General features: G+C 48.2%; 4 protein-coding genes across 5 annotated transcripts in view; 1 reads left to right on the forward strand and 3 right to left on the reverse strand.

Annotated features, from left to right (window-relative positions):
- The window catches only part of LOC122391709, a 33106-nt gene extending 18456 nt beyond the window's left edge, over positions 1-14650 (forward strand). The window contains exons 1-5 of one of the 2 annotated variants that reach the window (XM_043385904.1): positions 319-514; positions 3116-3211; positions 4033-4191; positions 8991-9110; positions 13869-14650. In XM_043385904.1, coding sequence (XP_043241839.1) covers positions 3125-3211; positions 4033-4191; positions 8991-9110; positions 13869-13910 — 408 coding nt within the window. In that variant the 5' untranslated portion in view covers positions 319-514; positions 3116-3124 and the 3' untranslated portion in view covers positions 13911-14650. Of the gene's footprint in view, positions 1-318; positions 515-3115; positions 3212-4032; positions 4192-8990; positions 9111-13868 lie in introns of those variants that run through there. The other variant, XM_043385903.1, reaches the window with a different exon arrangement.
- Positions 14651-15019: 369 nt separating this feature from the next.
- The window catches only part of LOC122391714 (DNA-directed RNA polymerase II subunit RPB9-like), a 73440-nt gene continuing 62998 nt past the window's right edge, over positions 15020-25461 (reverse strand). Inside the window, exons 3-4 of the mRNA XM_043385910.1 lie at positions 19191-19317; positions 15020-15364 (exon numbers count right to left, since the gene is read on the reverse strand). Of these exons, the coding sequence (XP_043241845.1) occupies positions 15302-15364; positions 19191-19317 (190 nt within the window). The 3' untranslated portion in view covers positions 15020-15301. The remainder of the gene's footprint in view (positions 15365-19190; positions 19318-25461) is intronic.
- LOC122391712 (pupal cuticle protein-like) lies at positions 20358-21235 on the reverse strand. The gene has a single exon (XM_043385908.1). It carries the CDS (start codon positions 21171-21173, stop codon positions 20529-20531), a length of 645 nt encoding a protein of 214 aa, XP_043241843.1. The 5' UTR covers positions 21174-21235; the 3' UTR covers positions 20358-20528.
- LOC122391711 (larval cuticle protein LCP-17-like) lies at positions 24469-25437 on the reverse strand. Its single transcript, XM_043385907.1, has one exon. It carries the CDS (start codon positions 25319-25321, stop codon positions 24677-24679), a length of 645 nt encoding a protein of 214 aa, XP_043241842.1. The 5' UTR covers positions 25322-25437; the 3' UTR covers positions 24469-24676.

Raw genomic sequence — 25461 nt, forward strand, 5'->3', positions numbered from 1 at the left:
ACCAATGTCACACGGCCCGGGAGGCAGCCAGCCGTGACCGGTGACGCCCCTGACGCAATGGCGGCGCCAGGAGCGTCACGCATGGGGTGATAGTCCCGGGACCGTCTTGGAGCAGGGCAGGTGTCTAAATTGACCAGAAACCATCAGGGTAGGTCGCTAGACCCTCACCGTCTCAGCTCAGCTCATAAGGAACACCGCGCGAGTTCTCCCCGCCCAGAGAGCTGGACGCGAGCTCGGTACGCCTCTGGATCCGTCACGCTCATCCACGGCCGAATAGTGGCCGAGTTGTGGCGTACCATGCGCGGCCACAGCTGGGAATGTGGCCGTCAGTCGACACAGAGCTGTGACAGCCTCAGCTCGCCGCCGTGGAGCTGCAGCCAGCTCGGACAGAGCTGCGGGCGGCCCAGCGGTACCGTCGGACCGTGTGTGCGTGTGTGCGTGAGTGTGCGTGACGGTCATAGCTGGACGGGAGCGTCGAAACCGAGCGGGAGCTGCTGGTAGTGGCGGTCGAAACGTGAGTGTGTGGGTTAACCTCAACCTCAACCCCAATCCATAAAAGAAGCCTTTGGAAGACGTTTCCTGATACAAATATTCGATATATGTAGTTACAGAAGAGAAGCTCGATTTACTCAAGGCCCTATACATCTACCTTTTAAAGGTAGAATATGACCTTCTTTACATTAAAGCGTTGAGCATTGAATGTTGCTCGAAGCTGGCGAGGATGCGGAGGATCAAATTTACGGTCTTATCGAAGAGCATTAATATAATGATTAGTTTGATTTGCGATACCTATAAGCGAGCAAAAGACCATTTACGAATTGTGCTTCCGTACTCCTAGGGTTTTTTTGTGCCGTCTTTTGTCTGATACCATTGTAACCAATTATATCTTTTAATTGTAAATGAGGGTAATTTATTCAAAATAGATCTAAGTCGTATCATCTCGGCATGTAACTTTGTATGGGTGACCATCTATCGATAGGAAATGATTTTATTTCCATAAGAAAGTTTCAATCAGCAGCGTTCACTTTCACACCTAACCTATTTTGGCACCGACAATATGCGACTGAAGTCATCAATTTAGAAAACGCACACTTTCTCACCGAATTAGCTGGTAATGAAGGCACGGCACATCACGCGGTGGACTGGCCTGAATCCACCTATGATGGATCGCTGAGTCCTCTCCATGTTCCCGAGTTAACCACACAGGACGGTGGTACTTTAATGGAGGGTTCACACGCCGAACGGCGCTAGAGTTCCCAGCTGAATTCGCCACTCTGGTAGTGGCACGCGTCCGGGTAGACGTGATTCGGTACCGTGCCGCCGACCTAGGATGTACCCTCATCAGTCATCAGTCCGCAGTTACATGCAGTACATATGTGGCACACGTCTCAGTGATGAATGACAGTGGTCTGCAATGCAATGCATGGATGTTTTATGATTTATGGTGGTGTAACGCCGCTGTTAACCCGCGCGGGGCTGGGGGGTGTAAATTTTACCCCCCTCGCGAATTTTTGCGATATCTCAAAAACGGCGGCGCGCAGCGCCGCCAAACTTTCAGTACCTTTTCTTACATCAATTTGACACGTTCCCTGAAAATTTGAGCGAAATCCGTCGGAAATTTTTTGAGAAATGACGTTTTAGTGACGTCATGTTTGCCATTTTCGCCTCAAAAACGGCAAAAGTTCAAACGCCGCTAACATCTTCATTTTTAAAGGAATCAAGACGTTACAAAAAAGGTTATACGTAATTTTACTTTGTCTATCAAATGGCTATCTCGGTTTTTTTTTTGAAAATTTTGGATTTTGGCCTAATTTTTTTTTTTCAAAAAACTGACTTTTTTGGGAAAATCATTATAAAATCCAAAATTTTGGGTCTATCGAAAAAACCGGAATATATGTCAGAGAAGTGGTCTATGTGCACCTACATACCAAATTTTAGAAGAATCGGTTCAAAAATGTGGGAGTTATTCAAAATTTTATGACGTCACGACACACAAAATTTTTGAAAAATGACTTTTTTGAAAGTTCTAGACCTCGTACGGAAACAAAAATAGCACCATTCGATTCGCCGTGAAAAACTGCATCAGATAGACACCTTTTTAGGCCTGAACAACCAACTTCAAAATTTGACCTCACTTGACCTGACCTTGACCTGACCTCGACCTGAAATTCATCCAGAGGTGGTCCATATCACTTATTGAGTGTGCCTATTGAATTCTATGAGTAAAATGACCCATAAAACATGTGTCGCACATGCCCTTTTCTATATTTTGTTTTTTGGTGACCTGACCTGACCTGACCTGACCTTGACCTTGACCTCTGAATGATATGGTATGCAACGAATATTGTCTTGGTAGCCTAAGAACACGTTTTGGGCGATCAGTCTCAGTCCATGACTCCATTTTTCGGCAACTACGGTGCAAGGCCGATACTGTAGAAACTTGCAATTTGTACCCTTGACCTGACCTTGACCTTGACCTCAAACTTTAAATTAAGTACATGTTATTAGTAGTTCGTGATGAGAGCTTTCGATTGGCGTTTGAATTTTCCAAATCGGACCATTAGTTCGGGAGATAACAGGGGGGGGGGTAAAATTTACCCCCCCCCCCCCCAGCCCCGCGCGTTCGGCTGGAGACCCCAGCCCCGCGCGGGTTAACCTAGTTGATGGATGCGGGAATGTCTAGAACTTGCTTGATCGATTCTTGTTTTGATGTTCGCTGCTATTATGCGAAGCGTGTAAGATGTGTGAAGTGAATTGCCACATTTTAGGCCTGTAGGCATTTGTGCTATCCATGGATCGGATAGCACAAATGCCTATAGGGGCTATTAATTACATAGTAACAGACCATCGATAACGTAACACTGTCACCGTTTCAAACGGTGCAGCCCAATCGTTTGTCAATGCTTTGTCGATGCAATCCCCGTAGGTATAACATACAGCTCCGGAATCCCTCCTCCCCTCCGGTGTAGCCGACTGCTCCGGTCATCCCCATGTAAAAGCCTAGACAGTTCCGTGCGCACTGCCCCTTTCCGCGCGGTGACACCGCTCCCTCTGAAGCATACAGCCTTGTTCATCCCTCGTGCGTGGCGTATGACAGTCTCCGTCTCTTTCACAGCCGTGTGTGATGGAGGTGGGGATCCCCGCCGGCTACGTCCCCGCCGGGAAGCACGCCGACACCATGCTGGACAGCAAGACGGCCAAGTCCTCCAAGGTCGGTGAGACGCAGAAAGGCCGGGTCCGCTGACCTCGGACCGCCGCGCGCTGCTGTGTTTGGGCGCCGGTGTGAGGCGAGCTTCAGCCAGAGCGAATGGCTTATTGCGGAAGGAGTTCCCGTGCGGAAAATTACAACGGTTTTGGTCGTTTTAAATAGCTCATGAATCATGGTGCAGCAACTCAGTTATACAGCCCATGTTAAAGCCCAGCGGAATGGGGACTGTTGCCTATGTAATGAGGACGGCTGCAATTCAATGCAATTCTTGAACTCAGCATAGTTTCTGCAACGTATTCTGAATTGAAATTTTAATTATTTTCTCGTCCATTATTGTATCGTCAAGTGGTCACATCAGTTTTTCTTGGACGTATCATATCATGTCATTCACGAGAAATTACGTCTTAGCAAACAAGGCAATGAAAATGCTAGGAGTAAAACTACCGATAGACAATATACTTATGCATTTGACTTCAATGCCATTTCAGGTAATCTTAGCCAGCCTCATTCCTAGTAACTAATACCTCGTTTTAGCCTTTTTTCGGTTAAACCATGTTTAGCTGAGCAGTCTACACCCTTTTACGCCCAATTTAGGCGGCAGTGCTCACATTTCAGTGATAGTGCAGCCGATTTCGACAGTACGGCATAGTCTGTCTATGGCGAACTGTTGAAATCGGTTGCACTATTACTGAAGTGTGAACACAATGTCTATATTTGACCGTAAAAAGGTGTACGTACCTATAGCCCAATATACCCTGCTTATAGCCTTTCTCGTGAGTCAGGCCCGACTCATGCAAACGTCTGACCGGTGACCATGCCCTCAGGCGGTGAATTTCGAGGACGGAGACAGTCGGATGGACGGCCGTAAGAAGTATCTGACGGCCAAGTACGGAGCTCACCAGATGGCGCTCATCAGAAAACGACTCGGAGTCGAGATGTGGCTTCTGGACGAGATGGCCAAACTGTACGACAACTGCCAGCCGGTGAGAGTTGTGAGGGGCAGCACTGATCATGGATTTTCCGAGGACCCGAGGAGGTACTCTCATTGTACTTCTGCCGTTTCCGACTAATAGTTATTTGTTTTGTTGGGTTCATTTTGGTCCATTTTGTTAGCATTTCGCTATGCTAGGAAGGCATGATCAATACGAAACATACATTATGCTGAATTGACCATCGACTGGTAAAACGCATGCCATGACCCGGCCCATCCCGATAAGACAGGCATGTCCCGGAGGATTGGATCGTCTAGCCCCTCAAACGGTCACTCCAGATTCCAGAAGGATATGCACTTTGCAACAGGATAGTCTCTGACGGTTAAATGCTCGAAGGAGGTGTATGATTATGGTATACCATGTAATTTAGAGGATGCCTGTCATAAGCCATCTATGATCCCTCGAGGCACTTGTCATGACGCATGATATATTTTTGTACACCTCTGATGCAATACGTTTTCGTCCGGCAATCTCACCCAGGTGACAATTTCATCACACTCCTACTTCACTATCGGTTTTCGGTCACGCTGTCAGCAGTATCACATGCCACCCCGCTAAAGGTCAGCGACCTCGGACGGGACGGGTCCACCCGTGTCAGAGCGTTCTGCGGAGAAACGCCCGGTCACCGTCGAGCTGACGGCTCACAGGACTCGCACAATGGCACGCCGGAACCGGAGACAAGGCGGCTGTATACTGTGGGTAGTTTCAGCCGAGCCAGGACAAAGGCTGTCCGGACAGACGGCTCGGAAGGTGCCAGCTAAGTTGACACTGGCTAATCCGAGACGGAAAATAAATGAACCAGCATTCCAGGATAGCTCTTTGAATACATATTATATTGAAAATTTTTTTGTTACATTGTTGCATAGCATTGTTGGCGACCGTGTTTCTGTGCAGTAAAGCTCTTTTGTGCAATGCTCTTTCTCAATGACAATTTGAGAGAGCAGAGGCCTCTTGCACCAAACTACCTAGCTAGGTAAAATCGAAAAACTGGTTTCAGAATAAGCTAATCTAACGGTGGTAAATTTGTTTGCAATAGCCCAATATATAATCCTATATGTGCTTGCTAAATTTTGCACGCAAATTGTTACATTTGAGACTTGGACTGGGTATACGATGCAAAATAATCCAAGCATTGGTGCAAGAGGATTTTGGTGCAAGAGGCCTCAGATGTCTCTCGGTAGATAATAGCGGTACATGGTTTCCTGACAATCACTATATTGCTTCTGTATTCCTACATGCGAAACTGCACTATGTAAAGGCGCTTTCATAGGACGCTACAAGGACCCTCGCAATTACGGAGATTGTAAGTGGATCAGGGTTATCACAGACAACAGTGACATGAGCACGAAGGAATGAGTCAACACTGCACTGTAATCCTTCCGAGGGTCCTTTGCTTTCGCTGGCTGGTTTATCGGTCATACTCAACAACCACATGCAATCTACGCAATCGAATCCGATATCGCGAGCAGCCAACGCCTTATGGTTACAACAAGGAGGCGCACATGTGTCTTATCGTTTTCTAAATATGCTAACATTAGATGGACCCTTGAGTCAAATTGTTAAGCCGGATGTGTCAGATATATGACACTTATAGCTCCAATCAGAACGGAGTTGATCGAACAGTCGACACCTGCGTTATTTTTAATCAAAGCCAGCCGCCAGGTCTTTATAACTCGTACCTACTTTAACCCTCGCCCGCAAAGCCATTTTCCCATCCTAGAACGCACATGGGGGGGGGGGGTGCCCCCCCGCGCGCGCCATTTCGTTCCTGCTGGAGATAGAGCTTAGTGGCAAAGACCAACAGATTCTTTGGGAGGAGACAAATCCAATGGAATCCAATTTTACCTCATTAGGTATCACATGAGCTTTCATTGACCTTCCAGGTCAGGCAAACTAAAAAATGTTGCTGTTTGGGGCCACCATTGAAATATCACGTGCTGTGCCCATCATATGCCGATGACGCTGCCGTTTGTGGTACCAAGCCAGCCAGAACAGCTCTTTGTCACACTATCCGACTAGGTTTTTTACTGGCTGTGGTCATTTCAGGTCAAGTTAGGTCAAGGTCAATGATTTGTGTTTGTATGTCTGTGTGTGTGTCTGTGTGTATGCTGATGTGTGCACCGATTGGTTTGTGTGTCCACTGTCCCTAATTACATGAGATCATGATCTGAGCTTTTACAAAAAAATGCAGCAAAAAACTTCACGAAAAGTAAATTCAGCTAGCCTAAAATGCAATGTTTTTAGATGACCTAGGTTGACTTTGACCTTGACCCTGACATCTGTGCATCGTCGAATAACATGTTTCATGATAGGTGGGAGGTAAGACTAGCAAAAAATACCGAAATAAAGGTGTCAGAAGCCCACAAGACCCATAGCCAACGCAAGATATTGGGTATTGGTCATTTGGGCCATAACATGACCTGAAGAACAAGGTCATATCTCCGATACCAAAAACCACAGAAACTTGAAATTCTCAGTGGACGCTGAGAAAAGATAGAGAAGCAGCTTTACGAAAAACCAGGCTTCTAGCTTTAAAAATGTTAAGTGCAGAGCAGAAAAACTACCTGGGGGATGGCAACCCCCCCCCCCCATGTGCAGGCGATGGTTTAAAGGGACCCTCCCACCTTAACATTAGTTTTGAGTTGAGATAGCCAAGTTTGCGGCCAGGCTCAGAAACCACCATTTATCCTGGTCGCAATCCCCGCAGCTTTATGGTGTTCAAGAAATTTCTTCCCTTTACTTGCAGGGTGGGACCAGCGTGGTCCCTATCTCTTAACCATTACGGGAATCTGATGACGTCATCAGGCTTTCGAACGTCCGTTAAATGTTTGACTAAAACGTTTTGTAGCACGCGGTGGTATATGCTGCTTTGCGCGCAACAAATGCCGCACTTTTAAATAAAGTCGCTAGGAACAGCGGAGATCCCAAAAAGTAAACAAAAGTAAAAGTCTAATATCCTGAAAACCGGTGAATATTTTTCGATGAAATTTGGTAGATATTCGTTTTTGCTCTTTCTGAACCGAGCGACATCACTTTCATGCCAATTCATTAACTTTTTTGAAGGTGGGAGGGTCCCTTTAACATGATACCTGTATGGTACGCAGTATACAGGATGAATTATGATGGACTATGGAGGTATAACAACTTTGTGATGAAGAGATGCGTGCTTCTATTACCATGAACGATTACTTAACCCTCGCCCGCACATGGGGGGGGGGTTGCCACACACCCCCCCCCCCCAGGTAGTCTTTCTGCTCTGCACTCAACATTTTTTTTAGCTAGAAGGCTGATTTTTCGTATAGCTGCTCCTCTATCCTTTCTTGATGTCCACTGAAAATTTCAAGTTTCTGTGCTTGTTGGTTTCGGAGATATGACCTTGTTTTCCAGGTCATGTCATGACCCAAATGGCCAATTCTCAACACCTTGCGTTTGCCATGGGCCTTATGAGCTTTTGACGCCTTGATTTCGGCCTTTTTTGCCAGTCTTACCTCCCACCTATCATGGAACATGTTGTTCAACGATGTACAGGTGTCAAGGTCAGGGTCAAGGTCAGCCTAGGTCATCTAAGACAATTGCGTTTTAGGCAAGCTGAATTTACTTTTTGTGAAGTTTTTTGACTGCAATTTTGGTAAAAGCTTCTCAGATCATGATTTCATGTAATATGGACACAAAAACAATCGGTGCACACATCAGTATACACACAGACACACACAGACATACAAACACATATAATTGACCTTGACCTTACTTGACCTGAAATGACCTCAGCAGCAAAAATCTGGTCGGGTAGTGTGACAAAGAGGTTCTAGCTGGCTTCGCACCAGAAAACAGCATCGTCATCGGTTTATGCTAAGCAGCGTACCTACTTGATATCCAACGGTGACCCAAAACAGCAACATTTTTTAGTTTGACCTGACCTGGAAGGTCAATGACTGACCTGAGAAGGTAAAACTGGGTATCATTGGATTCGTCTCTTCTCAAAGAATCTTTTTGATCTTTACCGCTAAGCTCTATCTCCAACAGGAACGAAATGGCGCGGGGGGGGGGGGGGTGGCAACCCCCCCCCCATGTGCGTTCTAGGATGGGAAAATAGCATGTGCGGGCGAGGGTTAATAGGTACTCAGCTCATGGGACCATTAGGTCAGAGGTGTGCCGAGTCCGATGTTAAACTTGGCGTTTACGAACGATCGATTTTTGATCAGATGGATTTCGAGTTTTCTTAGCAAGTAGTATGAATTCTTGAAATTAGCGTGGTAGCATATGAAGAAATAACAAAATCATGCTATTTGCAGGGCGAGCAACTCAGCTGCAAGGAGCCTGCAGCATTGCCGCCTTTGTAATCTCAGTTGCCAATAAGTGGCCTCAGAGTAACCCCCCAGACCTCAGTGATGGACAGCACGAGCTCTGTGACCTTCAGGGTGACCTTTGTAACCTCAATAGCTTTCAAGATGACCTAGGTGACCTTAGTATCTGGCTGAAAAAATTGTCCTACCCTCAGTGGCCGTAATGGTAACTTTCGTAACTCAGGCGTCAGTATCTATCACCTTTTATCTTTCGATATCAATGCTCGGCATTGCAAATCTGTCGAAAGGGGTTGCATTGCAACACCTTCTTCAGTCAAGTGGGTGACCGTTCGGTCTGTGTTGTGTGTTGCGTCACCGTGTATAACTTCAGTGAGAGACCCGATTATGCTATTTGGGTGGCCAGCCCTGAGTACAAAGGACTACCAGGGCCACCCGGGTCCAAGCTAACCGTATCATCTGGCTAACCAACCCTTTGTCCCTTGGCAGAGTGACCAGGCAGAGCTGGATCTGGATGAACTACTCGACATTGACGGCACCAGCCACCGGAGGGCCTACCTACAGCGACTGCTCGGTGACGCCAGCGCCGCCCCGCGGACGCAGGTCGATGTAAGCGACACCTAGGGGCGACGCTACTGCCCGCTGTTGTCCAAAATTGAAACTAGACGTGGTGTGGTTGTTGATATTGCTAAACGGGAACGCCTGTAGTTCGATCGAACCACTGGCGGATCCAGGCTTGCGTTTTGGGGGGGGGGGGCAACTCATGCAGGAGCCAAACCTAGGGTACCCCCAAATCCTGTTTTCTCATCGGATTTAGGCCACTTATTTTTCGTCACAGCCCTGACACTATGATTTTTTTTTTAACTAAAAAGAAAAATATATAAATGGTAGCCCACCCGACCCATACCTTTATATTACTTTGTAAACACTTACCATTGTTTTTATCGACCAGTTAAAGGGACCCTCCCACCTTAACATTAGATTTGAGCTGAGATAGCCAAAATGGGGTCCCTGGCTCACAATTACCGGTTTCGGCACGCACTCACAACATCGAGAAATGCCTTAAATCGGAAATATTGAATTTCAAAATTGCAGCATTTTGATTCAGAGGGGCTAATGCTTTTGGATACCCCTCTGAATGTGTGACGTCAGCGGAGATCTAATGATTTCTTAATATTTTACTAAAACGTTTGGTAGCATGCGGTGGTATAGGCTGCTTTGCGCGCAACAAATGCCGCACTTTCAAATAAAGTCGTTAGGAACAGCAGCGGATATCCCAAAAAGTAAACAAAAATAAAAGTCTAATCTCTTGAAAACCGGTGAATATTTTTCTATAAAATTTGGTAGATATTCGTTTTCGCCCTTTCTGAACCTAGCGACATCACTTTCATGCCAATTCATTAACTTTTTTGAAGGTGGGAGGGTCTCTTTAACCCGCTTCGAGTCAGTGCTTGGGTCCCTTTGCGGGCCGGGAGGTGGTAAAACAGCCCTGTCTAACTCGGCTCCTGGGCCACGCCCTGATTGAACTATGTTTCATTATCGTTTGGGGGAGGGGGAAAACGGGCCACTTTAGGCCTCTGGGAAGGGGACATGGCCCTAAATGCCCCCTCCCTGGATCCGCCAGTGTAAGAAGAGACCATTGGAGCTGCAGTTGGGTACCTCAGACATCAGGGTACGCCCTCAGATGTATGTATAGGACTCGCATGGAGACCTCTTATGCTATAGTGTACTGAAAGGACCCAAAGGAGCCTGTCTATATGGGCTCCCGGAGATAGACGTGGGCCCTCAGGAGCCCGCCAGAGCCCCAATGAGGGATAAGTGAGGGATACCAAGTGCCTGCAATTGCATATTGCATAAGCCATAACGCCTTTACAAATCAATATATTATGCATCAGTGGCAGATCCAAGGGGGGCCACATGGGTCATGACCCCCTTGGTGCCCGGGGGCACCACAGGCCTGTCAGGGGCACCACCGGCCTAGTAGGGGCACCACCAGCCCGCCAGGGGCACCACAGGCCTAGCAAGGGCACCACGGGCCTGTGAGGGGCCCCGCAGGCTTGTCAGGGGCACCCCAGGTCTGTCAGGGACACCAGAGACCTGCCAGGGGCGCCGCCGGCCTCGCAGGGGCACCATGGGCCTGTCAGGGACACCAGAGGCCTAGCAGGGGTACCACAGGCCTTACAGGGGCACCACCGGCCTTGCAGGGGCACCTTGGGCCTGTCAGGGGCACCACAGTCCTGTCAGGGCCCAGGGGCACCAGCGGCCTAGCAGGGGCACCACAGGCCTGCCAGGGGCACCACCGGTCTAGCAGGGGCACCATGGGCCTGTCAGGGGCCCCACCGGCCTCGCAGGGGGCACCACCGGCCTCGCAGGCATCACGGCATCACGCAGGGGCCCCTTGGGCCTGTCGGGGGCATCACGGGCCTGTTGGGGGCACTTTAGGCTTGTCAGGGGCACCACAGTCCTGTCAGGTCCCAGGGGCATCAGCAGCCTAGCAGGGGCACCCTAGGCCCGCCAGAGGTACAGCCCACCGCTAAAGTAATGTAGGGTTTTACCAAACTCAACGGTTGGCTTTGACTGGCGATTGTTTAATGCGAAGTGATTGAAAAGAAGATGTCTTTTTTTCTGTCAAAGAAGTGATTGAAAAGAAGAAGGTGTATAAGCTACATTCAAAGTTTCATTGTAGTCTGGCTAATCGTTCCTAAGCTTCAGAAGCAGAACATACCCATGACTGAAACCCCACATTACTTCTGCTGTGGACTGTACCACAGGCCTGCCAGGGTCCAGGGGCACCACAGGCCTAGCAAGGGCATCACGGGCCTGTCAGGGGCACCTCAGGCTCCCGTGCCTCCCCCCTCCCCCCCCCCCCCAGATCCGCCAGTGATGCCACACCACGCGAAACACCGCCAACTACCAGCTGCCGCGCCATAAACACGTGCCAACAACAGTCTTTTTTTTTAAGGTCGACTCCGCTCGCGCAACTTTTGACTGACCCTCACTGCTACTATATTGCTTCCATATTATGCTGTGGAAAGCTTTACTTCACCAAATGGCTAAAAACCTCCATCAAGGTATATTTTCTTAGCAATTTTTCTGGCGTTTTGGGGGGGGGGCAAACAGGCCACTTTAGGCCTTTGGGGGGGGGGGGGGGGGGCCATGGCCCCCGTGGCCCCCCCCCCCCTGGATCCGCCAGTGGATCGAACCCAATCAAAAGGTTTGGGCAAACACCACTTCACTTTCGGACGTAAACAACCTATAAGTGGAATTGCAAAGAATTATTTCGCGGCGGTGGCAGCGAAATGTCTGAGGCTGAGGACAGCCCCACAATCTACATTGGGTTAGGGCACCACGTCGGTCTCTGTGGGCACCTCAGCCCATTCGGAGGGCTTCCACTAGTCTCTGGGGTCCCATGCCGGAGTTATAAGGTCCCCACGCATTGATTGATTGAAATTCTAGCATGTTGAAAATAAAAAAGTTAAAATCAGCTCAATAGAGTAGGTACTATTGAAATGATGAATTAGTGATTTTCACTGTTAGAAAAATAACACCGATTTGGTTTTAGAAGTTCCAGCATTTCTGAACTTCGGATTGACATGGCCCCCTTGCTCTCCGAGGTAACGTGAATCCACTGACACTGTCAACTTCGCAGATAGCTCGTTAGTCTTTCCAGCTGTCATTGATGACGACATGGCCTCGATACATGACATCCCGGTAGATAGGAACTTGACGGGATCTCGCCAACCCCCACACCCTCCGGCTACCTCCGATTAATATCGTTTTCCACTCACGTGTCATGAAGTAAGAGGACCTTCAGCCAAAGTCGCGCCCTAAATTCTTGTTATTGATGTCATTCATCGATTGCATTTAAGATGCTACAGATTGGATTATCGAATTCCATAAGCATTGCTATAAAGGAACTACGACGTAAAATTCATTACCAGGCGAATTACATGCATACCATTGATTGAATGTTCCTGATGCGTAGACGTTCGGCAGTTCATGGGAATTAGATCCACCTATATTGGATGTTTGTAATATCGAATGCACTGCTCAGGGAAGCCCTTTGGTTAGAGCGTCAACTTCAGCTATCTGAGTCACATAAACCGTCAATGCAAATATAGCGCATCATGTGCTTGGAAAAAATGAATGTAACGAGCAGGGCATGTAACGGCAGAAGGCCACATTGAGGATTCCTCATCTAGCAAGCATCCAACATTGGACAAAAACGACGCGGCATAATGAGACAAGGTAACATTCCAGACAGTGGTTCCGCGATAACATACCGTTGATTGCAATATAAAAATCATACCTTTCGAACAAATCTGACTACAGTGGCTTCGGATCGTGACACTCCTATTCGAACAGAGAACATCTCCGTAGCGCGCGGTAGCAAACGAAAGAGAAAACTGCCTGATGTGACAAAAATATAAATAACGGTTCACCTTAAAACCAAGCGGGACCGCAAATCTCAAGGAACTTGCGGCTTGTTACTAAGATAATCTGGAAATACGAAACTACCGTTTAACCGACAACAAAACTGTCTTCAGGCGTCCAAGAATCTAAAATGTGATAAACTCGAAAGTCAAAGGTGATTCATATGAAACAAATGTAATGAAATCGAACACCAAAGCAGTGAGCAATGCACTTGAGGTGGACCGTGGAACCGTAGCTCATCTCTCAGTCTTGTCGCTCCTCTGCTATGTTAGAGCGACACCTAAATAGTAAGTGCACTTGGATATGAAAGGTAAAAGTAACCTCTGGAGCCCCTCTGCATCTATGTGGATCCCCATCAAGTAGAGTAATTAAATGAAACCGTCGGAATCAGGCGCTCTTACCGCAACACAAGTCGCACTGACACACGGAAGTGTAACTAAACACGCCCATGCATAGTGAAATCCAGGTTTGTAAGGCCCTGACCTTGTCAGTTTTGATCCGGCGGTCAGTGAAGACAAAACCTGTTTAGTCTTCGGAACGCAATGCGGTAACGACTGTATTCTCCAGGTGCAGTGGAAAAAATGTTTATGTAATGCTTAACTTGTCCTAGTTAGTTATCATGCCTAGTATAATGAGACAATGGACGCAGCACTGGTTGCTTCTTGATTTGAGAACATCAAGACGATTCCAATTCACCTGACTGTTACAGAAGACAAATCTCAGATCGTGTGTGGGCAGAAACGCCTCTTTCCTTCCTGGGTATCTTGAGGAACGAATGAGCGGGTAAATACTCGTATGTCTACAAAAACACGTCGATTTGTTCAATGGTATAAATTCTGTGAGCCTTCCCCTGCAGTCAATTCCTCCCCCTGCATATTGGTCCCATAGTTTCTGTCCCAGTATTGACGTTCGTGTTCAACCCTCTGTCGATAGGCGTTCATCGAGGAGCTGCTCGTACAGGCGGACACCCTGTGATTGGTCGGTGTCCTGCTCACGGTGACAGCATCACCGCAGACGAAAGCAAGAGTGAACAGACACGACCGCCCTTCATGGAGCGGTCCGGATCGGAACGCCAGCGAACCGCGGTGATCTCACCGAGAGAACGAGATCCATGGGGAAATCCCGCCGAGAGGATAGCGATCCGGTTTATCCAGCTACCACAGAGGTGATTAAAGGGACAGGCAGTGGTCTCAATCACTCGGAGCAGTTGAGGTGACGTCACGAAGGAGACGTACTGTTCCGCATGACCGTGACCCTAACAAGAAGAGGTCATGACCCCGATAATCTGAGGTCGTGACCTGCTATGACCGTACACGTGCCCGACAGATAAGATTGTGAGAGTTGTGTGGTGCTCCATCGGTAGAACCGTACCGTTTTGTTAGTGTTATCTTGTGTAGTGACGTTGGTGGTCTAACAACAACGCGAGGCTTCGCGATGCCCCGTGCGGCTACGAGTTTTGTGCGCTTATTGGCAGAGTAAGATTGACGAGGTAAATGGTTATAGCGAGGTAGAGTTCACAGCGTGTATCAAAGCAGAATGTCCATTGTCCAAGAGTGTATAATACGCATACGAATGGGGCATGTGAAGTGTGCTTTAGATGTACGAAAGTTTTATGTCCGTGACACGCTGTAGGACAGAGGAATGCGCTCCCTTTCTACGGTATCCGATGAGCAAATTTGTTGCCGTGGAGACTAGAAGCGTAGACGCCGGAAAAATGGACAAATGAGGGCCGGTAATAGTAGCATGTGTCCCGCCAGTCTCATGTTAAGTGCGCGATAGCTTATGTGTGAAAAACGCTGTTGAGATTGTAAATGTAACACGCGCTAGCAATAAAATGTTAAATCGTTGAGCTCCAGCCGCCGTTTTGACTCGGTAGTACCGACATCCACCGTTGAGTGGCAGCACCAGTCGCGGACCACCTCTCGAATACGTCCCGGAAAAAAGTGTCTCAGAGCTGGCGAGCTGGTTAATTCTGCGCACGCACCGCGCCGTCCAGAGGTGTCGGTTGACCCGAGCGTATCATTGTTCGGACGGCAGCAGCGACCGGCCACGGCGCTCCACGCCATCAACAATACACACCGACAAACAGCGCTGGCCAGTTGTATTCACCAGCCACGCACACTGGAGACGATGACAAAAAACGAGCTGGCGACACACCTCCACGCAGCGCAGAGTGTCACAGAGCCGCCGCCTCCCAGCGACAGGCGAGGGCATGGAGCGAGCAGATCAGCGCACAGGATGTGATGCGATGATGTGACGATATGACGTGACGGCCGACCTCGCGCGTCACGCCCGGGCGGTGTGACGGCGCGGGGGCGTCCTGGGGTGACGGTACGGACGGGCGGTACGGGCGGGGCGGGTGTCTGTCACTCAGACCAGCGGTGCTTGCAGTCGGGGTTTGTACACACGTAGTAGAGCTTCATCTCCTCCTGCGGGGCACCGGGGAGGGGAGGGGTCAGTTGAGGGCCAGTAAAGGGGGGAGGGGGTCAGTCGGGAACATCTGGGGAGGGTAGTCACACAAGTCAGTTATAGACACCAAGAGTCGGGGAACCAAGAGTCGGGGAACCATGGGAGGGGAGAGGCCACTCGGGGCCGCCCAGGATGGGTGGGGCGAGGTCAGTTTGCCGTCTTAGGGAAGCCACAATGCAAGGGAGGTTACGGGTCAGACTCAGTCAAACCAACAAACGACATCACTATAGTCAAACCCAGTCGACCTAGCAAACAAACCGCAACGCGCCATGGGTCGAAACCGGCAGGAGCGGTTCGGCTGCTGTTACTATGCCGGCATTAAAACTCTCGAAGGTGCGACTTTAAGTACATAAGCGAATAAACACGAAGTGGGAACTTCCCTCTCTTTGCAAGTGCAAGCTGTGCGTGATCGAGTAATAAATTAACAATAAATGCCGAACCATGACAATCCTCCGCGACAGTTCCTCATTACAATCTGCCACTCAAAATCTACCGGACCTCACGGGATTGTCCACTTGACATTAGTGTAGGTATCAGTCGACAGACAGACAATTCCAGGCATATAAGGCATATGCTCCGCACGTCAGCGGGTCTGTCGGCCTCGGCATCCACTAAACCGGCCACCACAGGTTCTAATCTGTCTATCCAGCAGCCGGATGCCAGTTTTGGGGCGCCCTTTGAAACGCGAGCATCTGTCTGAGACGGATTAGTCGATCGATAAAAGCGCTAATGTCAATACACATGCGCAGAAAACGGCTAAGCGGTAGCGAAGGTTTACGATCGGAAAGTCACAACTGTATCCGAATTGTTAAGCTGATCGAGGGCTCAAAATAATCATGTCTGACAATTTGACCAGATAACATGAGCATTGAGCAATGCGACTTAGAGTAAACAAGCATGCCTTAAATGCATGGCAAGGTATTTGCACCTGGCATATCTACCTGCTTACGCTACTGCCGTATCTAATTTAACTACCGCGACTGAAGGAACTACCATCCCCAACAGAGCCTTGAACAAGCAACGCCATTAACCCGGCCGGGCCCGGGGGGTAATCCCAACCACCGCAGCCCGGGGGGGGGGCGTTTTTCGCCCCCCCCCCCTATCGAACTCCGTAAATAAGGGAGCTACGGAAACAAAAGCGATACCAAACGAAAGGTCCTTACGAGACGATTCTAGTGCACCTAAAATATTTGACCTCAGGTCAATTTTCAAGGTCAGAGGTCAAGGTCAAAGGCCAAAGCCGGCACATGTGTAGTGATCTCAAAGTAAGCCTTCTAAAGGACGGCAGGCTGCATCAAACCGGCAAAATTGGGTGTCAAACGAAAGAAGAGAATCTGAGGATTCTGAAAATGTGCTCCAAATCAAAGGTCAAGGTCAAGGTCACGCTCAAAATTGACCTCAAACTTGGCACTTTTTCGCACATCTTGCGTGCTAACTTCCAAGATGTTTTGAAATGTTTTGAGGCTTATCAGTTCCCTATTTGTGGTTCATCTTACGATACAAGGCTGTTCAAAGGTCAAGGTCACAGAAGAGTATCCCTGCTAGAGGCTATTTCACTGATTCAAGTTATTAATAACAAATAAGACAATTTTGCCATCCGGAAGCTCTAAATGAAGGCTTAGAGGAAAATAGATGCCAGATTCGTGATCAGCGGGTACAAATCCATCATAAACGACCTTTCATGTGTCAAGGTCAACCAGAGGTCATTCGAGGTCACATGAGGTCAACATGAAACTTGACCTTTTCCGAACAAAATATATATCATTCGACGCGGCTTGACAAGGCGAATGCGATGGTACCACTGACGTAGCTCTAGGACCATTTTTGTCGAAGTTATTTGCGAAAAACTAAAACCACATTTCGGGGTCGTTAACCTGACCTCTGACCTCAGGTCACCAAAACTATTTTTCTATTTTTATCTAGGTCAAACGCTACACACCCGTGCTCGTAATTTGTCTTTATCTCTAAAACTCTATTTTTAGCAGCTATTTGAAGTTTGCGTCTGTGACGCCGAAGTTTGCCGTGCAGGGGTCTAGAAAAATGGACCTTGTGACGTCATCAAGGGGGCTAGGTCCAAATTTTTTACTTCAGAAGATGTCAAATTGATGGGAGAAAAGGTACTAAAAGTTTCGCCTTCCTATCCCTAAGCGTTCGGGAGTTATCGCAAATATTCGCCAGGGGGGGGGGGGGGCGAAAAACGCCCCCCCCGGGCCCGCGAGGGTTAAAGCGGGCCTTCAATTTTCTAAAGTATTTACCACAGATGTCCGATACCAATCGGCTTCCTAAATACTAAATAGGCCAGACAAAAAGCAACGATCTGAATAAAATGGGATTTATTGGAAGGACGCTTGTCATTCAGCCTGAATGCAAATAATTATCGCAAAGACGTAAGCAGGGTTTCGTTCTGACATGCTGAATATCATCGAGGGGGTTTATGACGTGACCAAAGTCGCGATCAGACACAGCCGATTACATCGAATTGTAAGTTAATTCTGAAGTAGGTGGATGCTTGTCTAGCATGGCCTTTACATCCAATTAAACCTGAATTCCAGTAGGACGTTAGCCTTGATTGTGAACTGAGGAAGCTACCGCAAAGCCACTACGCTCAAAATGTTTCCAGTGCCTTTGGAATGTTGGTAAATGGGTGTCAATTGGCCTTCTTCTCCTCTGTATAGATGATTTAAAACAGATGACATTTTAATATATCTGTTATTTAGTAACCGGGGAAAGGACGGAGCCCATACGTACACGTTTATAAACTTGCGAATCAAGCGGAAATGTAAACAAAAAACAATGCAACGAGTCCTTCTGAATGCAACAAAGGTCTCCATGCTGGTTTGTTTGTAAGCGTATAGGGGCGTAAATAAAAATCATGACCTCCGAACAAATATCACTGAAATCTTTAGGTAATTACTTAACTAAGCGATAAAATATGTATTTGGATATAATTTAGGTTACTTTTTAGTGACGAGCATGAGCACCTCAAAGCGGGCTCGCCGTCACACAAAGGCCGTTTCGTAGCCTTGTCCTGACAGGACAGTAAGCATTCCGTCTGATCTGTCCCGACAGTCGCTGACAGACTAATCCCGTGCATGGCCAATGGCCATTAGCCACTAAATATTCGGCGTTGGGTGGTCACAGGCTTGAGCCCGTCCATGTCAATCGGAATATGGACCGCCAATGCTGACACTATCCGGTTTGAAATCTCGAACACAAGGCTGATGTTTAAGTGCTCAAGGCTTAAGCCAGCACCAGAAGGTCACACTGAATCAGTGAACGCATTTCAGCGAATATGAACTTATTTCAAAAATTAATACACGCAGTTAGCAAAGCAAGTGAACACAAAACTATTCTAAACTTAAACTTAATCCCTATTTTTAAAAGTAGATGAGTTTCTTAAGCACAGCATATGGTTACTTGATGCATACTTAACTTGCAACGGTAATAAGGACGTGAACTCGAACAGAGACCGAGTACGCCGACCGATCCAATTAGACAGGAGCACTGCGTGATCGCGCTGTGCCAGCCAGTGGACAGTGGCCCGAGTGCGCCCATCAGTCGTGACCCGCTCGGGTCTGCAACGTTCCACCTGACCTGTTCAGGGTGACGAGTGGTGCTGGGACTGCGTGCGTGAGAGACGAAACTGACCGACTTACTCATGGCAGGCTTATGAGAGGACCAGGCTACAAAAAGTTATGGAATTGTATGGCGACTGGTACTTTTCAATTGGGTTTCGTTATATAAAACTTAAGAGGATGAGACATTTTCTTGCACACAGTTGCTTACCTCAGCTCGTCGGGACTGTGCCTGGAAGAAGACAGCCTCTCGGTTGTCGCAGGCCGGACAGGCGTGGTCTTCTGTCCGGGGCAGGGTCGGGTCTGATATCACATCGGCGACGATCTGCGTCAGCTCACTGAAAACAGAGGGGCCAAATGGTCAGCTCACTGGAAACAGAGGGGTCACGAGGTCAGCTCACTGGAAACAGAGGGATCAAAGGTCAGCTCACTAGAAACGGAGAGGTCAAAAGGTCAGCTCACTGGAAACAGAGGGATCAAAGATCAGCTCAGTGGCGACAGAGAGTTCAAATGGTCAGCTCACTGAAAACAGAGAGGTCGCGAGGTCAGTCCAGTAGGGACAGTCGGGATACGAGAAAAGCTCGAGCTCAACTCTCGGCGACGGAATGATTGATCTAGTGCCGACAGGCGGGTCAAAAATCGCTATAGTGGTGACTGGTGACAGACGAGTAAAAAGGTCAGTCTTATATTGAAAGACGGGTCAAAAAGTCAATTCACTAGCAAATGAAGAGCCAAGGTCAGTTTATTGGCTTGGAAATGTTAAAAATCCCGTCGAGAGTCAAAGGAGGGGTAAAAAATAGTCGAGGTGGCGACAAAAGGTCAAAATGTCCGCTCACTGTTACTGGAAGGTAAAGTCAGCACGGAGGCGAAGAACGAGAACAGCTATCAACCAACACGGGTGAATGGAGAAAAGACGTTGATATGCCTCTGTTCAAGTCCCTAGATTGTCCAAGAACTGGGCATATTTAACATCGAAACGGATGGCTTTCATGCTGCTTAGTCTTCCATATCAAATCGCAAGTATCGAGCTGGTGAAGTCAGTGCACAACAGCCTCCAATCCACGCTATATGCTTATCATCTGTTTTTCTTTCAAGGCAATTTCGGCTGCTCAACCGATTGAAGAAATGATAGCAACGAGTTCATCAAATAGTAGCCACTGTTAAATGACACAAAAAGTTTGAATAAACCCGCAAGAAATACGAGTAACATATGAATTCTAAGCACCCTGAAGACGACAATCATTGGGTACCTGAAAAATTAACTGTACAAAATTAATCAGTATCCAGCTCGATAGAGACGATGTGTTTCCTTACTGTCTCCCAAACACCAAAGAGCGTTCTTTTCATTCATTGTGTATTTGTCATCCATTACATGGCATAGGGATACGTGACAACCGATCGGTACAATCTGATTACTCTTCTCGAATGTGAATATGAGATATTTAATATCATGAAGCAACAGGGATGGCGGCTGACGATGATATGGTGGTGTGCGCCGGACCCGGCGGGCCGACACGATGAGTCTCTGGGACTGGACGGTTCGGCGTCTCTAACTGAGCAGCTCCTCCTGCTCAGCAGTCTCCGAGTCGGCCTCCAGCACGATGAACGCGCTCTCGTCGGGAACGACAGACTCGGCCGGGTCGGCCACGACCACCGCCGGAGCCGACACCACGGGAACAGAGACGGCGGCGGCGTCAGCGGCAGCGGCGGCCTCCTCTTCCACGGCGGCGACAGCCTGCTCGGCGGCACCGACGGCACCGGCCGCCTGCGGCTCGGACGGCAGCGTCTTCAGCAGCCGCGTCACGTACTCGGGCACCGCCGGCACCTGGTCGCCGCTGGCGCGGAAGCCGTTCTCGTCCGCCTCCCAGTTGATGGTCACGTCGATGCCCTCGGGCGACGTGTACGAGTACGAGCCGCGCATCACGGCACCGACGCCGTCGCCGATCTGACGGTTCTCGCCGGCCGCGTCGACAACGATGCCGTCCCTCGTCTCGAAGCCGTACTGGAACTGGCCGTCGTCGGCCATCTCGAACTCGGAGCGCAGGATGTCGTCGCTGAAGATGCTGCTGTCGATGTTGAAGGACGAGCGAGCGGCGATCTCGACGGGCGGCTCACCGGAGCCTTCGATCGAGGCCAGTTCCTGGGGGAAGGCGGCGGCGCAGGCCAGCAGGCAGACGGCTACGAACGTCTTCATGTTGATCGGGGAGGTCGGTGTGTGGCTGGGAGCGGATCAGGTGGGGGACTGATGCCCTGTGGCCGGCGGCCGGTGCTTTTATACAGCGCCATGGCCACCCGCACCCCGCGGTCTCCCCGCCCCGGGCCGAGGACGTCTCCGTAATGCAGTAGCGGGCGGAATCCGGCCGTGAAATCTGCACTACGGTATTAAAATGATCCGATACTGATAGTGAGAAATGTGTGCACTCATGAAGCCCGATAGATATCGATGGTTTCCAGCGTCATGGAATGCATAATCCACTCGACACCGATGAAGAAAATTACTATCGTGTCAGCTGAATAAGACAAAAATGAGAGAAATACCAGCCGTATGAACTCAGAACTGCGTACATTTTTGAACGTTTCCGAGAAGATTTATTCAGGAGGAAACGCAAAATATCAGTATTGACAAGGCCCTAAATACAAGGTTGCACGGACTTATTTCTACTAAACCTACCAGAATATAGTTTCACGGTTAATTATTTAAATAATTATTCAATCAAAATTTCTTTATTATTATCTCGTAATCATTTATAAGCAATTTGATAAATCAACTTTCAATTTGCTTGCCTTTTACTAGCAAAATAACTTTTCTAGTATTGGGTCAACATAGTGGTGTAGCAGTAGGAACCACATCTGGCAAAACCCCAATGCCTACATACAGCAGAAAAGCAGCCACCAGGTGTCGCCACAGTCGCCACTTGGTCGCCACACAGATGTCGCGCGCGTCGCCAATCGCCACACTACCGATTTCCATAAGGACGCATGTGTACGGATATGTATAGGAAAGTCGCCCTTAAGGATTACGCTTACATCCTTTGCTTATGAGGTCGGTGGTTGGAAATTGGGAGGGGCTCAGCTATTTTCGACCACGGATATGCCTTTATCATTTGATGAGGAACATGCTGATAAGCGTTTTATGCGTCATAACAGCACAAAAGTATTTTTAATCATTTTTCAAAAATAGCCGTTCTGCCGTATCTTTCAGTGCAAGGTGCCGTCGGTCATCCCCGACGTGACGTCACGCAGGGAATTTGCCAGATTTTCCTACTAGACTTCGACACCCCCTGAGTATTGAATGAAGACGTAGACAAAGTTATTGTATAACAAATCTACCGAGCATTTAAGTTGATTCTGAGGAAGGGCACTTTTAGTTCATCTACTAAGTGTTTATGCATTTTAAGAATTAAGTAATTATAATAATGGCTTTTCATTATATCAGTCATTCATAATGACTTTTCGGAAATGCGCTTATCCACATGGCTGGATACAATGTAACATTCTACAGATGTAGTACAAGAATAACAAATATTTCTTAAAGGACATAACATAGACCTCTGTGATAACCAAAGAACATGGATCTCATCCGAGTGCATCCCACCATGCACAACATTTGAAATCATGTTTCCAAGGGTTTATATGTCAATAAGTGCCACAGAACTATGAATTATGACGTTTAATCACATACAACTACTAAAACAGAACTTTTGTGAGTTGCAACAAGTCAATCTTTGGGATTTCTAAGTTGAATATAAATAAGTGAGGATCTATGATCTCGCTGGATCTCAACTAAAAAAAAAATACTCGGATGTATCATCCCAATGGATTTCTCGATAAACTCAAGAGTTGGATTTACGATCCCATAGGATCAGAGATCAGGATCTGTGGGCTTAAATCCCAGATCCATTTTCTGGGATTCATGCACATTTTTAATTGTGAATGCGATCTTGGGGAGTCGTGGTGCCTTCTTCTGGCGTATGTTTTTGCGATACAGAGGTAACATAACCGCTACAGTAATCAATGAATCTGTTAACTAAATGAAATCTAAAATATAAATCTAAATCTAAACATCTTGGAGCCATGCTAGACAACTTCGATGCCAAGGTCATGCAAAGTCATGCATTGTAGATAATATGCGGAGTGTTTTACTGACATCGAACTCAGTCATATTTTCTTGGTTTAAGTTATCCAAGACCTCTTTATCATTGCTTAGACAAAAGTGGATTCGTGATATGAGATTAGGTGTATTGAAAACATGTTTGATAAACAATTGCTTAAGGTCATTCCAGGTCATGATTTCACCTGACGACAGATGCGACCTTTTTCAAAACAAAATTATCTTACGACTATCTTTGCACGACAAACGTGTTCTTATTAATACTTTTGCTAGTCTTTTTTCTGAAGTTAGTCACAAAGCAAACTTCGTGTTTTGGATGCTGACCTGACACCCCTTAGGTCACCAGGAAATCCGAGGTATCAAATCAAAACTGACACAGCTCGATGCCTCTCAATAAGAGTTGTAGTCCGCTTTTTTTTTGTAATACTCCAGCTCAATTACAAGAAAAGTACAAGAACCTCTCAATATAAACATATCAACACAAAAGAAATATATCCCTATCCGTGGCGCTGTTGAAGGACGGGTGCCCAGTGGCAGCAATAATAGCTTATGCGAATATGGGCATCAGCATGAAGCAGAGGTAGAGCTTCCTATACAGTTGGAGCGGCGGCTGCCGAAACAACATGCAAATTTGCCCCACCAATAAGCATTTTGCTCCACCAGCAACAGCTCATTTGTAGGACTTTCTTGGTTGCTTTGCCAATTTTTTTTCGCACTGACGAGATTTGGAATGCCTGCAATGCAAGATATTATCTTTGTAATGACAGGAATTGTTTTAGTTTACCATTTTATTCAAGTTGACAATCGGATATTGTCGGTTTCACGACTTTTTGCCCCACTAACCTCCCTGGAAAAGCTCCACCCATGGCATGAAGTGTGGTCTTTGTCATCTTTCCTTCGTATTAATGTTTACTAGCGCTGTAACTAAACTTTTTCCATCGATCTACCCGATATGATTGCATTCTATCAAAATCTTGTTAAAAAAAAATCATAGCGAGCCAAATGTTTTCATAATGCGGCGATGCTTCGCGATTCTGGTATAGAGTTAACCATTTTCTGATTGGGAAAATATTACTAAAAATACATGGAAGAATTTACGACATTCTCGGTAACATGTCGCTTTTCTATTATTTTTTCTAAGCGTTTTCAATGCAACTGAGTGTACATAAGTGTATTGTTTATGTACAAGTTGAGAAGCAGGCGATTAAAGAACCTTGGTAGAAGTGCATAGAAGTACGTTTAGTTTGTATTCAATTTACCTAGGATATGATATACTTCCCGGAATTCCTTTTTTTAGAAAAGATGAACGCGTTCCCAGATGCGTCTTTAATATAAGATTTTCAATCGCAAATTCGATTTGTAAAATATTGAGTGATGTTTCAGTAATGTATTGTCATTCATTCACACTCCATGGCACATACACGAAGGTCAAGGAGCAGCCAACAGAACATGATCTGTTTCCATATTGAATATGAGGCGCGTCAATATCACACATTAACAGATGACAGCTGACGATGATATGGTGGTGTGCGCCGGACCCGGCGGGCCGACACGATGAGTCTCGGGGACCGGACGGCTCGGCGTCTCTAACTGAGCAGCTCCTCCTGCTCAGCAGTCTCCGAGTCGGCCTCCAGCACGATGAACGCGCTCTCGTCGGGAACGACAGACTCGGCCGGGTCGGCCACGACCACCGCCGGAGCCGACACCACGGGAACAGAGACGGCGGCGGCGTCAGCGGCAGCGGCGGCCTCCTCTTCCACGGCGGCCACAGCCTGCTCGGCGGCACCGACGGCACCGGCCGCCTGCGGCTCGGCCGGCAGCGTCTTCGGCAGCCGCGTCACGTACTCGGGCACCGCCGGCACCTGGTCGCCGCTGGCGCGGAAGCCGTTCTCGTCCGCCTCCCAGTTGATGGTCACGTCGATGCCCTCGGGCGACGTGTACGAGTACGAGCCGCGCATCACGGCACCGACGCCGTCGCCGATCTGACGGTTCTCGCCGGCCGCGTCGACAACGATGCCGTCCCTCGTCTCGAAGCCGTACTGGAACTGGCCGTCGTCGGCCATCTCGAACTCGGAGCGCAGGATGTCGTCGCTGAAGATGCTGCTGTCGATGTTGGAGGACGAGCGAGCGACGATCTCGACGGGCGGCTCGCCGGAGCCTTCGATCGAGGCCAACTCCTGGGGGAAGGCGGCGGCGCAGGCCAGCAGGCAGACGGCTACGAACGTCTTCATGTTGATCGGGGAGGTCGGTGTGTGTCTGGGAGCGGATCAGGTGGGGGACTGATGCCTTGTGGCCGCCGGCCGGTGCTTTTATACAGCGCCATGGCCACCCGCGCCCCCGCGGTCTCCCCGCCCCGGGCCGAGGACGTCTC

The sequence above is a fragment of the Amphibalanus amphitrite genome, unplaced genomic scaffold (genome assembly GCF_019059575.1).
Source record: "Amphibalanus amphitrite isolate SeventyFive unplaced genomic scaffold, NRLGWU_Aamphi_draft 000450F_arrow, whole genome shotgun sequence".
In the NCBI taxonomy this organism is placed as follows: Eukaryota; Metazoa; Arthropoda; class Thecostraca; order Balanomorpha; family Balanidae; genus Amphibalanus; species Amphibalanus amphitrite.

Excerpts from the sequence above, each read along its gene's own strand:
- LOC122391712 (XM_043385908.1), bottom strand. The coding sequence starts at position 21,173 with ATGAAGACGTTCGTAGCCGTCTGCCTGCTGGCCTGCGCCGCCGCCTTC.
- LOC122391711 (XM_043385907.1), bottom strand. The coding sequence starts at position 25,321 with ATGAAGACGTTCGTAGCCGTCTGCCTGCTGGCCTGCGCCGCCGCCTTC.